The sequence below is a fragment of the Synchiropus splendidus genome, chromosome 13 (genome assembly GCF_027744825.2).
Source record: "Synchiropus splendidus isolate RoL2022-P1 chromosome 13, RoL_Sspl_1.0, whole genome shotgun sequence".
In the NCBI taxonomy this organism is placed as follows: domain Eukaryota; kingdom Metazoa; phylum Chordata; class Actinopteri; order Syngnathiformes; family Callionymidae; genus Synchiropus; species Synchiropus splendidus.
Window position 1 is genome coordinate 4,190,962 of NC_071346.1, and position 14,163 is coordinate 4,205,124.

Genomic DNA, 14,163 nt, shown 5'->3' on the forward strand with positions numbered 1-14,163 from the left:
ACGTCCATCAGGCGGACTGAGGGGCAATTATGTAATATGTCGTCATGGCAACAGCTGATAGATGATGTCGCCGCATCATGGGAAAAAACACAAACATAAAAATACCCGCTCATCTGCCTGACAGGGATTGTTTCTTGCTTATTTTTGATATTTTAAAATTGCGTTTTGGTCAATTTATTTCTGAATATTTGACCTCTTCATTTTTTCCCTCTTCGCTCTTTCATTATTTTATTTATTTATTCGTTTTTATAATGTGGTCATGTATTTTGCTTTACATCCCTATGTTTTTCAACTTCTCCTTCTTCTTATTACCTTCTACCTTCTACCTTATTAACCATAACTTTTTTTTGGACTGATGAATTATAGTTTTGTGATAATTGTATTGGGATTTTACAACAACGCAACATTTAACTGCGTCTTGTGTGGAGTTAAACACCATCAAAATATTTATCTCCATTACTTTTGACTCCACCAACAAACACTGCTCACATTGGTTGGTCAATTTAATGCTTGTTTCATTTTCTCATATGACACCTTTATCACCTTTTTTGTCTTTTGCTTTTTACTTATAATTTGGATTTGACTGTGTTTCTTTTTACTTTCTTAACCTGCAAATTCATGCTACTTTCTATGGTGTTGCTAGTCATGCTAACCATAATGCAGTTATTTGTCATTTCTTTCCTTTCCTACAGACTTTTATTTCTTTTGAATGTCAAATTTATTTTCTTCGATCAAGTTTCTTGTTTCAGCCCTTCATTTTTTGATTGTTTTCACTATGCGTCAGTATGTAAACAAAGACAGAGACAAACCCCAAATGTCAAAGGGTCAAATATTACTGACAGCAAACCAAGAATAGTTTACTAATCATGTTTGAGTTAGTTGTAATTCTCCAGGGATTTTCTCCTGATTGTTTTATAATCCTCCGGACAACTGGACGGCGACTCACAGCTTCAGTCCAGGTTCAACTTTAGTTCACTTTCTTTTTGTTTTATTTTATAATCTTTGTCTTTCAATGGTCTCTGGCTGCAAGTTTTTAAACCACTGATGTTAACTTCCCTCTCAGAAAGACTTCCTCAGAACATTTAGTGCATCGTGAGCCTCACACGGAAGACAGCTGATGCTGAAATGTTGAGCCCAGCGGAACTGGAGGAGCATCTGTTGCCATCGAGTCTGTCTTCATGCCTCCACTGACCTGACCGCCGGCGATACATGTTTTTTCACATCTGCTGATGCCACATGTGAAGTCAATCAAAAGTCATGTGGAACTCTTTTGCATCCTTCTCGTACTGATTCACACATTCTTAATTCTAGTATAACAAACAGTGTCTTTTCATAATAAGCAATATAACAAAACTTTTAAACTTTGAATATTTCGAAAAATACAAATTAGAACGAGCAAGCGGTTACGCTCTTTTTGTGCTAGTTTTTGAGAGTAATTCAAAGCCCAGGAATATTTCGTTTGTTTTGTACAAAATGTTATTGAAAAGAGGGATAAAAGTTGTTTTTGGAGCGTTTATCATCATTATTATGAGCATTTTTTATGAACCCTTTAGTTACTTAAAAATACTACTGCTAACACTAACACTACTTCCATTAATACTAATAATAATTATGACATCATCATGTTCCTGACATTAGAATGATGTTCGGCAGAGCAGTATATATATTTTCTTTCCTCATATTATGTGTGGTCACTTTTAATTAGTTGTTTATTTTCATTGAACATGAGTGCAATACACATTTATTGTTTATTAGTCATCACTTGTTTCTTCATTTAAACTTATTTAGTTGGCTACATAATGTGTTTATCTTCTTAATGAACATCCACTTGACAAATGCATAACTTCTTCAATATTTTTATGAATTGTGAATGTACTTCATAAATAGAATGTGAAACAGTAAATATTAGTAAAACTAAAGAAAAGGAAATTAGGTATACAATTTGTTGGAGGAGAGACTAAAAGTGTTGGTTTTCTTAATTTGAGTTCCGAATAAACAAACAAAAAAGGGTTTCATCGATCTTTTTGCTCATTGAGCGTCATTGACAAAACGCTCCGGACCGGGGAGTGGCAGTAGAGAGCCGGGTGAGTCAGGGGCGCCCCTTTTCGACGAAGAAGAAAGAGGGCGGTGCTTAAGCTGCACCGGCTCGCCACTTCCGCAAAGCTCTCTCAGGCTGCACCATGAAATTTGCCACTTTATTGTTTTTATTTTGCACGTTCACATCAACGAACACAATAAACATCGAGGTGGGACTTTTAAGTAAAATATGTCTTACGAATTGTGTTGACAATGTGTTTGTTTTATGCCGCATTTTATGATAAACGACTGTCGTTGATGCTGCTGTGCTAGCCGTCTTGTTTTGTGAAGTCTTGTGAAATAATGGCATTGAAAATCTTTGCACTGTGTTTTCTTGTCTTTCCTCGTGTTTTTATCAGGACAATGCCGGACACTTCTTCAGCAGCGGACACACAAATAACTGGGCAGTTCTGGTGAGTGTAACATTGACCTTCCCCTATATTTATCGCTATCCTCAACTCAACAGCTTCATTGTTTGTATTCAATGCCAGGTTTGCACATCGAGATTCTGGTTCAACTACCGACATGTGGCCAACACTCTGTCCGTCTACCGGAGCGTCAAACGCCTGGGCATCCCTGATAGGTAAACAACACCTCATGCCATTTGATCGTATTGGGTCCACTGCAATACAGCTGTTGTTTGAAATGCTTTTGTGTGGCTGAATTTATGCATTTATCTGAAGGCTATAAACGAACTAGAGCTTGCGCTCAGTTATTTTTGATTTGTCCTTGTTCTTTGAGCTATTTTAGTCCTATTAAATTTCCCAAAACTCGGAGGAATGTATGATCAACATTTTAATGGAGACCAATTGTCTTCCTGTACATCATAGATCAATTATGGCTCACATGGATATCTATTTTTAATGAACCTGAAAACATCATTTCCATGTTTCTGGAGAGATTTTTGAAAATCAGATTCAGATCCCAAGTAAGTTAACCCTCAGACAAGTGCTGAATGGATGTAAAACGTAGGACACACCTGCTTTGAAGAAGCATGGACATATGAATAAAAACAGGCTTAAAACTACCTAAAACCTCTACCAAAACCCACACATATTATTTGGCTGTCAGATCAAACTATAACAGTTTTGATGTCTTCATGATGAGTTTATGTGATCGGTTTTTGATGTCATTCAAGATGAAAAGGTCAATGCTGGAAAAAAAATGTGGAGAGTAGAAATAGATAAAATGGATTAAGGTCATCGGAAAGTTAGACTAAAATGCTTTGTAACCTAATTGAATGAAGTAAATTGAAATGGTGAGAAACATTTGTGATATAATTTTTTTTATAATAGACATCAAATCTTGACGGGAAACTTGCTGAATGTAAGGAAATAGAATGCCAAAAATCATCATGTCGACCGTTGTGTCATTGAAGCTGTGGAATTTGAAGATAGATGATGTTAATTACAAAACTTTTTCAGTGAAAATAAAGCCCAATCTAATGTCTGAACGTTTCCTCCCATGCAGCCACATCGTGCTGATGCTGGCTGATGACATGGCTTGTAACCATAGAAACCCAAAACCTGCCACCGTGTTCAGCCACAAGAACATGGAGCTGAATGTGTACGGCGACGATGTGGAGGTGGATTACCGAGGATACGAGGTCGGTGGGCTTTGAGAGAACTCATTCACAACAAACATAACCGATGAAAGGAAAACAATAGAAGTCGCCTGTTCAAATTGAGGACAACCATTCAGCAGCATGTGAATCACAGTCATGCATGGACGTCCAGCATTTCATCAATAACATGGCTGTGATAATAACTTACTGACTGAAAGTGTGTCACCGCGGGACTGGTGCTCTCTAACATGGTCATAAATATCTCCAAATATCTCGCCTCTTTCTCTCTTCCTCCTCCATCACCATCTGTGGTGTTGTGTCCGTCTGCAGCTATTCTGCCAAGGACTGACTCTGTCCTCAATCTCCTCCGTGGCACTCTGTGTTCTGAGTTCCACAGCTGATAATTATCCTTCTTGAATGACAGCTGCCAAATAAATCGCCAACCCGTTCATTGCTTACACTCGACAGTAAATCCACCACCTAGTATTCAACTACAAACATGAAAAACAGCTTAATTTTCCCTGAATAATGATGCCATTTTGACATCAGTCATTAAATGTCAACTGCCATTCTCTGCGTTCCATAACCAGAATCTTTATTTGGAACTGCTCTACTAGCTACTCTTGCTATTCCTGTGTTGCGTTCAGGTGACGGTGGAGAACTTCCTGCGTGTGTTGACAGGACGCTTGCCCCCCAGCACGCCTCGATCCAAACGTCTGCTGTCTGATGACCGAAGCAACATCCTCATCTACCTGACAGGTGAATCAAATGCTCCTTTAGAATGGAGCCGAGAGCTGTTTGGAGAACTGCTTCTTTGAGTCAGAAACCTTCAGAGAACCTTTGTTCAAGTGGAGTGAAGTGAGATGGTTGTACGGTTATGTGCAGTCGTATTAATTCTCTTCTCTGCGCAGGCCACGGGGGCAACGGATTCCTGAAGTTCCAGGACTCAGAGGAGATCAGCAATGTGGAACTGGCCGGTGCTTTTGAGCAGATGTGGCAGAAAAGAAGGTAAATATCTGTCTGTTTTCCTCCTTTTAATCATAGTCGGGTTGTGGGGGCAGCAGCTGAAGTAAAGAGGCCCAGTCAATGTGTTTGCCCTGGGTCCCCCTCCCTGTTGAACATCACTTTGGAGACATGGCTTTTTGGTTCTACGCCAGACACCTGCATAGAAAGCTCACTACACAGCTGGTGACCACAACCTCTTGCTCTGGTTTGTCAGTCGTGGTCCGACCTCACACACCTTCACATTTAAACTTGGAAGAGACAGTTGTTCTTGTTTTCTTTGCCAGACAAAAGAGGTGATTGAGTAAAGTAGGAAGAAAAGCATGTGTGGGTGGAGCAGAGTGAAACTGTTGAATTTCTACGGTTGCTATGGCAACAGCACTGAGGGATATGACTAGATGTGTGTTTGATGCCAGCTCTGGTGTGAGTGTGTGTGTCTTTCTGTGTGTGTTTGCAGGTACAACGAGCTGCTTTTCATCATCGACACCTGCCAAGGCGCCTCCATGTATGAGAGGTTCTACTCCCCAAACCTCATGGCCTTAGCTAGCAGCCAAGTGGGAGAGGACTCGCTGTCGGTCAGAATACTTCTTTCATCACTGCTTTATTTTGTGCCAACTGCACAGCTAGTGGGGGACCATCACACTGCTGTGTAATTCTCTGACACTGTGTTGCATTTATTACCATTTTCCTCTCTCACTTTTGTTTTAATTTCCAGATTCAGATTTAATCGAATAGATTTCTTGCAATTAAAAAATACATTTTATTTCATTTAATTTACAATTTTATACATTTAATTGAATATTCATATTTTTTATTTCTTGTTTACATGCTATATATTGTTTGAAGTTAATTTTATTAATTTCTAAATTTACTTTTGTAACTTAATGTTCCCTTTTTCTATCTTTTTTATATGTGTGGTGTTGGAAAGTGATGTTGCTGTATCAAAAGCCTTACATTAAAGACTTGTATTTTACTCCTCGTGTTTGCAGCATCAGCCAGATTTAGCCATTGGCGTTCATCTTATGGATCGTTACACCTTCTACCTCCTGGAGTTCCTGGAGGACGTCCATCCTTCTAGTAAGACCAACATGAACGACCTGGTGAGCCGAAGCCTCTTCTCGTTTTGCTCATTCTTGATACGTCTGCAGCTATTTGGTCGTGAGTTTTGTTGCTCTGCCACAGCACATACATGTTACACAGCTCAAAGCCTGAACTTGAAAGGGAATGTTTGATAGCAAGCATGACATGGGCTTTGACCCCATCACCTGCTGCTCATTCATCATCCTCCAAAGGTCTTCTGGCCTCTAGCTGTCGTCAAACACATGAAAAGAAATTGCATTTGATGTATATTCAGGACTTGCTTTGTGCTAGAGCTTTTTTTTTTTCTTTTTCTTCTTCTTCTGAAATTTTGTGTATTTAAATCTTTATCTCAGAAGTGTGATGGTTTTCAGATTATATTTAGATGTGTTTATTTTTATTTAAATATTTCTTCTGTAAACATGAAATCACCATTCTAACTTCAGATCTGTCCAGTTAAAAGCTCACAATCTTTTTGTTGTTTTAAGTTTGTCTTTTCTCTGCATTATGAAGACCTTGATTTTTTTTAATTTTCAACAGTTGAACTTAAAATTGCGAGACTCACTTTTGAAAATATATCATCATATTAATTTAAAAATGTGACTTTAATATTATTACGGAGTCATTGTCATGCTCTAGTTTATTATTTCTTTTTACTATCCCAAAATAATTTTTTATCTCACAATTATTATCTTTTTTTTACATTTAAAAATTGTAATTGCTTTTTCTTCTTATCCGTGTGCTGCATTATAGAAGATTTTTTTTTATATGCAGTTCAAAGTTTGTCCGAAGAGCCAGTGTGTTTCGACCCCAGGCCACCGCACCGACCTCTTCCTGCGAGACCCAGGCAGCGTCCTCATCACAGACTTCTTCGGAAGCGTCCGTAAGGTCGAGATCACCACGGAAGCTGTCAACTTGACCGAAGCCTTGGAGCCAGTGGCGAACAGGTGAGTGAGGTGCTGTTTGGTGATATTTTCTGACCCAACTATCAGTGGTCATAATGTTATGCATGGTTGCTGTATGTGCATGTCTTAGTTTAATCCCGAATTCTCGATGCTTGTTGTGTTTAACATTAATATATGGCGCCATCTAGTGGTGAGCCTGACTGCCTGCACTCCAGTCTAATTCCGTTATATGTCGGCAACGCGTTCCTCCTCTAGATGGCAGTAGAGATCCGTCACTGAAACCTAATGGTGCGTTCCCTGTTAAAACATAAATAGAGCTGGCAGTAGCGTTAAATATGACGAGAGACCAGCCGTTAAAGCCCCGAATCACTCCCGCCTCACAACATCTTCTCGCGCTCATCTCTGCACTTGCTTTAATGCCATTAAGCTGAGCTTTAATTGAGCCACTGGAAGGTATCACAGGCAATTTCATTTGGCCTGCAGATAATTAGTAATTACAGTCACTTTGCTTGGTGATTTTATTTTTATTTTTTTGGCCGATTCACCGCTGCACACGACTTCCTCTCCCATTTTGTTATTGATTAGCGGCGATAGATTCTGTGGATTTCCTCCATCACCCAAAACAAACTGCTGTTGAGCAGGACGGTGGCCTAATTTGGCAAGACTTTTATCTTTGTTTATGATGCAAGGATCCAGCAATCCTCCGCTTCATTTGATGTGGTAATGAACAGAAACTGTCTTGAGACCCGAACGGATATTTAAAGAGCCCAGCTGAACCGGCTGTGAGGTCACATCTGTGTGCCTCCTCTATCGCTACGACTTGGTGAAACATCAGTTGAATGAGGCTCTTTTGTAGGTCCATTAATGCGTACTCATCACATCAGCGTGACAGGTCACTGTCGCTTTCAGAATCAGAATCAGAATTTATTGCCATGGTCAGTGGGGAGCCCACCAACTAGGAAAGCGTTTTGGAATAAAGTGCTGACAATAAATAAATAAATAAATTAGAATAGAATAACAACAAGGCTGTTCATGAATTCAACAGTCTGACGGCCGAGGGGAAGAAGCTGTTCCTGTGACGGGAGGTTCTGGTCTGGATGGACCGTAGCCTCCTGCCAGAGGGAAGAGGAACAAACAGTCCATGTCCAGGATGAGATGGGTCGGCTCTGACCTGCACGTGTCTGGGTCCTAGAGGCATACAGGTCCTGAAGAGGTGGCAGGCTGCAACCGATCACCTTCTCAGCAGAGCGTACAATGCGCTGCAGTCTGCTCTTGTCCTTGGAAGAAATCTCGAAATTGCTTTTTTTATCATTAGAATTCTTTCCTCTCTAAATTTTAAATCATTATGTGCCAACATCACCATTTTTTTCTCTTACACCTTGAATTAATATCTCACAATTATTACTATTTTGTCAAATTCCATCTCTGACTTTCTCATTATGATCCCTAAACTCTCTTGAAATAGTCTCTGAGAATTTCTCTTCAGACAAAGAAGAGAAAAACACACAGCTGTCTCAGCCCAACATTTGAAAACACGCCATGGTCAACACACTCACAAAGAGATCTGGCCCACTCCTGCATGTCATGTGACAACCCTGTTCACACATTGAACCTCAAATGAGCCCCAAACCTCTCGCTCTGACTCAGTGGTAGAGGCTCATATTTGAATGGGGACAGCGTTGAATGAAATCTTGAATCAAATGCTGATAGCATGAGGATCCGCTCCTCCAAATGAGTTTTTTGGGTTTCGATTTCATTGGAGTCTGGATCACCAGTGAGCAGGGAAAGAACTTGACATTCAGTCAGAAGGAGCTGAAACAAAGATAAAGCTCTTCATTGACTGGTGGATTTCTGCTCACACCTGTGGTCACCAGCTCTGTTGTGCCCAGAAGAACAATGTCACTGATTCAAGAGTGGTCTGGACTCTTTTTAAGACAGAAGCTCAGTCATCCAGGAGACTCTGAGTAGATCACCTCCTCCAAGAACAGACAGTTGAGGACCCACGACTCATTGGAAGGGTGTTGTTGACCTGTGGTCACCGTTGTATTGCACCTGATGAGCTGGCCGGCTGCTGCCCCCGTGACCTCAGCTAAGAGGAAGATGGATGGTCTCGTCGTCTCAATCGACAAGTTGAGACCACAAAGGCGCGAGGAACTCGTGCTCTGCAGACGAACTTGTGCTTTTCGCCCCTGTGGGTTGCATGCTCGCTCTCCCTCCCCACACTGCTGTTAAAAGGTCCATTTGTCCTCTGTAGTGTTTCTGTAAGTGAGTTGTGCTTGATTACACTTTGTAATGGAGGTGCTCGATCACATACATTACCTCCTCTCTTTACCTGGGAACGATTCCTACAGCTCGGACCAGAATACCACTCCTGGGAAGCGTTTCCGTAGCCTGGTTAGTTGGAAGGTTGAAGTCGAAATGTAATCTGTGAAAACCATCAGTGGAGGAGGTTCGGAGGGAGAGAGCCACCGTAGGCAGCATTGCCAGCAGCGGGAGTTTGGAGGGAGCAGCTGCATCAGTTAAGTGGATTGAAAAATGCGCTCTAAAAATCTCTTTGAAAGTTACACGGGAAGGTTTTTGCTACATGAAAAGAAGACGCATGTGTTCTTTTGTCCTCTCTCCCGCCGAGCGGAGAGAAATATTTTTACCCCGACCTGTAAGTGTGTCGCGCTCTGTCGGCTTTTGAAAGTTCAGGCCGGCCTTTTTCCTGCTCGGCCTCGTGACCTTTAGCTGCTCTCCCTGAGCGGTCCTGACAAATCATCTTAAACAGGACTTGGTATTTAAGCTTCAGTCATTTCTCCTCAGAGCACGGCCAACTTTGAGCTGGTATTTTGGCTCATGTTGACTTATGAGAGGAGCTGCCTGTCAAACCTCAAGGTCTTTGGTTATTCTGGTCATCTGGCAGTGAGTGAGAATCAAAATACTGTGTAAAGTTATGTTAACAAAAGCTCTTAAGTGTGTACAACAGCGTGGAGAGGTGTTTAATTATTTACTTTCATTTAGCTCATCTACAGGGAGTGAAGACCTTTCCTAAGAGCAGCGAAGAAGAGAGGCTGTTTGTTTACTTTATTTATAATTTATCATCTTCCAGACATGTCCTCCAACAGTCTCATCCTTCTTCTGTTGTCCATGTTAACAATATTTATCTTTTCTCTTCCAGCGACAATAATGAAGACGTGCAGCAGGAGACTCACTCGTACGTGGATCAGCTGCCGGTTCTGGAGATCATCCATCAGGTAAGAGACACAGTCAACACCAGCGTATTTTAAAAGTCTCAGCATCCACTTTATCTTGAACTGTTGTCCGAGTGGGAACCTCAGTTTAACAAGTAGGCGTGTGTTACTTTAATGCCGTGCTTCTCAATTATTTTCTGTTGCACCCCCCCAGGAAGAAGTAAACATTTCGCGCCGCCCCAACTCTCTGCCCCCTCGATAAATAGTATCATTTGTCTATAAAATGACTATAAGTACCTTTGCATAACACTGTATCCTTTTTAACATTAAAGAAAAGGAAGTAATAGAGATCAACTTCCATTAAAGAATAACTTTATTATTTGTCTGTAACAGAGAAGACTTAAAGTGCATCAATTTGCCTGAAATTAAAAAACAAAAATCATGAGTGCATGTGCAATTACACTTTATTCTACTATGGCAAAAGAGTATGTTCCGGGGTCACATGCGCCCCACCTTCGGCATCGCTCCTCTATTTGAGAATGACTGCTCTAATGAAACAGGTGTCACAAGAAAAAGCTCAAATTGTATTAATAAATCGCTTCAGTTTGTATTCATGTTTGTTAGATCGAATACAGTCGTAAGTGAAATTGTGGTACTGCAAATAGTAGCCAGGAGGGAAGGTGCAGAAGAGAGTGCAGGCAGGGTGGAGTCGACTGTGTTGTCAGAGCAGCAGCAACAGTGGCAGGTTTCTCCAATTGTGGACATGCAGAGAAACCATGCGGAGAAGTCTGCGGTTGGTGTTGGACCTGTTTTCTCATGATTGTATGCCTCTCGTATGTCTTCAGAATTTGGCATATTTTCACTTTACATTCTCTCAAAATGGCTGGAACATTTTTCTCTTTAATTAGTTCCGACTATGCGACACCACTGAAACAAGATGAGAAGATCCTGTAGCCCCTCAGTTGAAAGCTTCGTGGTGCTTTGCAGGTTCATCTTACATTCCTCTGTATTAAACATTGAAAAGCAGGTTGAAAGAGACTCCCTCCACCTCCTGCCTTTCATTTAGAGCATGTTTAAAGTTTTTAACATCAGCCGTGAAAAAAAAAAAAAGCCAACAGATGTCTTCATGCCGTTTCCACGGTGACGCTTTTAAGTGTGAAACGCTGGGGCCTTGCCTTCCTCTCGTGAAGGGGCGACTGTGAAATCCAGCAGAATTGATTCTGGGAGCCGAGGCACGGAGATCGCTGCGTTCACCTCCTGTAATGAAAACGCTGATCCTTTTCATCCCGTCCGTCGCTCTGCATTCTCCACCTGAATCAGGCTTCTCTCTAATTTCCTGCCACAATGTTGTTTTGCGACTTGCACTTGAACTCTGAGGCCAAAAAAATGCATCACGTGAATGTTTGCCAAAAGCGGAGCAGCTGCTGTGTGCGCACTCACTCTGGAGCTCCAGCTGCCAGCGCAGCGCCTGAACGAACAAACACTGACAGTCATCCCAGCAACATCTGCATCTGGTAAATATAATACCTTCCAAGATGTTTGTGGCACCGATGAGTGTCTGATACAGGGATTTTTATTGTCTTTAATGATTCAATAGACGAGCCGTTCATCATTACTGCCTGTTATCCAGCATCCGGAAGGAGTGCAGTAAACCAAATATAGCACAACAGCATGAGTAACCACTATTACAATATTATTTTGAAAAGTTTCATCATCAGACTTGTCTCTATTTCCTCTCAAATGAGTGAGTCATTACATAACATAACAAGAAAGGAAAAAATACTTGCATACACAGAGTTTCTGCTGAACATTATAATACACATCTAGGTTCACTTTTACTTTTCATTTCCACTTTCCTGCTCCTCTTACTGTTGATCAAATGAGTACTCCTCAGGCTGCAAATGTCGGCTCAATCCAAACAAAACGCAAACCATTTCTTTTCATTGTATAAATGCAAAATGGCTTCCGCATGGTCAAGAGAAGTAGCATTCAAGTCTAACAAACTGCTTAAGGACAGAATAAATGCTTCACAGACACATGCACTTTATTGGTATGTGTAGCTACTTTCAGCCTCCATTTTGTTTCATTCGCAAAACAAAATTCTTGTCAACTGGACTTTCTCTTCAATTATTTTGCCTCGCCCGTTATATTTCGCTGGTCATTGGTTTCCATAGAAACACTATGGATTAGAGAAGGATCGCCCCTCGCTTCTGTCTCTATCTTCACATGACCCTTGTCTTGAATTGTCTCCAGTGTTATTTACCTGAAACCCTGTCGTTGTTTTGCCTCAGGTGATTCAATCCGAGGACCTTGCAGTAGAGGAAGTACAATAGCAAACCCTCTTAACTAGCATGTGACACTACCTAGCTAACCACTAAATTGTGGTTCAAATCTTTCGATTAAAAAAGGATGGTCTGCTGGATCAGCGCTAATCTACTGTTATATATATCCGAACGACTTTGCAGGCAGGATGTTGCTCGGCTGTGAAATATAGCAGCGGTACTGCAAGAGGTTGACGACATCATTTGTTCATGCCCTGGTGCACGCGTGCACATGCATTATCATAATCACTGGCTGCTTTCGGTGCAGCATAGCATGCGCATCTGGGGAGGGTTGTTTGTTGTTTTCTGCTTTAGAAAACCTCTCTCAAATGATTGACTATTGTCATTCCTTGCGGTGCTTTCAGGGCCATCAGGAAAGTTTACAAAAAGCATTCCATTCTGTTGGCAGGTGAAGAAAAGTACACAATGCCTTTCAGAGCCTTGAAATGCACCTAGAGCTTTTAGCTCGAACAAACTCTTCAGTCCGGTGGGTTTCCTGTTTGAAAAGACACATTTTACTTGTCTTATTTCGGGGTTTCATTATGAAGTCACATCCAGCTGTCCGCAGAAATTGTCTGCCAAAAGTGACAGTGCAGCTGGAAACCCCGGCCGTAGCGAGAAGAAAAGGGTCAGGCTGTGTTGGCGGAGAGAAATGAATCTGACCACAGGCCTGAGGTCTGTTGGAGGCATATCGAGCTCTTTGATGGGAAACAGGAGGGGTCTCCACACCCAGCAGCACTCTGGGAAATTAGCTGCCACCAACGCCTGGCAACCTGTAACTGGAGTCATTTCTGCTGTCCTGCACGCGCCGCAGAGCAAAGTGTGGTCGTAATTTCCCAAAATACTGTGAGCCCACACCGCAAATCCAAGGCATTACTGTCACCGACACACTTTCATTTGGCAGGATTTGCGAATCCTAATCGAGCTTTTTCTTTCCCTCAGCCCACAACCTCTTAGAGGCACTCGCACGTAGAAGTGGACACGCTTAGAATACACAATCGCACTCCACATCATGACGACGCCTGTCAGAGATTTCGATTATCGACTGCCTCTCCCACTGGCTTGATGATGAGAGTTTGGAGATACTGAGTCACCCCTCACCCGCTCCCCCTCTAATCGGACTGGACTGACCAACGTCCATCAGGTTGTCTGACAGCTCGCCTCGCTCACATCGCCGGCTGAACTTGCAGAGTCAGTTCTGATCCGAAATCCCTGACAGGAGAAGTGATTTGGTCACCTCTGAACCGTTGAAGTTGGTGCAGTGAGTGTTCAAACTCAAGGGCCAGATTAGATACCTATCACATTTCTGGGCCGTCGCCTTGAAGTTTCACTGAAGTCCACCGTTTTACATTTCCAAAAATTCACTTTCAGTTGGAGGTGAAACGCACTTTATTTTCCCGAGCAACTGGGAGTGTTGCATCGGACTTTTCCATTCCGCAATCTCCGTCCCATTGTGTGTCGGCATTGTGTATTTGTGAAGCGTTGATTAATGTTCTGTCACCGCTGGCACTTGTCTCATTACTGGTGACAGGTTGAGCCCTCTCCTCTGCCTTTCTCTTCCCATCCCTGCACATGCAGCCATTGCCTCCTCGTACCGTGTTTTATTCCTCCCAAAGTGACAAGTCGACTCCCCGACCTCCGCTCTTACGCACCCTTGTTTTTCCTCCTTGGGTTTACACGGCCGACTCTAAATGATTTGCTCTTTCTCGAGCTCAACGCCGCGCCAGAGAAGCGAAAATGAAAACGGCTAAAATTAATGTCTCCCTCCACATTCCTTCGATAAACACTTCCTCCGACGCTCGCCTTGGCTGGAACAATGGCTGCTTTCTGCGAAGGCTGAAATTGTGTGGTTTGAAGGATGCTGCCGCCTTCTCTCAAAGGCTCAATCAGTCCCATCGATTGCCAATGAAAATTTGTGAGCAGACGCAAACACGCGGCGTGTTGCATCGGTTTGTGTGGATGAGCCGAGATGGAAAAATGTTCAACACTAGAGCATTTCAATTGGTAGATGATATGGAAATCGCTCTCAATGCCGTGAGAATTGT

The 14,163-nt window shown here is 42.1% G+C and overlaps 1 protein-coding gene across 6 annotated transcripts in view; it reads left to right on the plus strand.

The window, feature by feature from the left end:
• The first annotated feature begins 2,147 nt into the window (after positions 1-2,147).
• Positions 2,148-14,163, plus strand: part of pigk (phosphatidylinositol glycan anchor biosynthesis, class K) — an 82,696-nt gene continuing 70,680 nt past the window's right edge. For 5 of the 6 annotated variants that reach the window (XR_008416338.1, XR_008416337.1, XR_008416339.1 and 2 more), the window contains exons 1-10: positions 2,148-2,246; positions 2,436-2,489; positions 2,568-2,659; positions 3,547-3,682; positions 4,288-4,399; positions 4,552-4,648; positions 5,100-5,217; positions 5,632-5,742; positions 6,494-6,666; positions 9,785-9,860. Coding sequence is in view for 3 of the 6 variants with exons in the window: in XM_053882362.1 (XP_053738337.1) it covers positions 2,181-2,246; positions 2,436-2,489; positions 2,568-2,659; positions 3,547-3,682; positions 4,288-4,399; positions 4,552-4,648; positions 5,100-5,217; positions 5,632-5,742; positions 6,494-6,666; positions 9,785-9,860 (1,035 nt within the window). In the remaining 3 variants the exon portion in view is untranslated. Of the gene's footprint in view, positions 2,247-2,435; positions 2,490-2,567; positions 2,660-3,546; positions 3,683-4,287; positions 4,400-4,551; positions 4,649-5,099; positions 5,218-5,631; positions 5,743-6,493; positions 6,667-9,784; positions 9,861-10,011; positions 12,137-14,163 lie in introns of those variants that run through there. The other variant, XM_053882361.1, reaches the window with a different exon arrangement.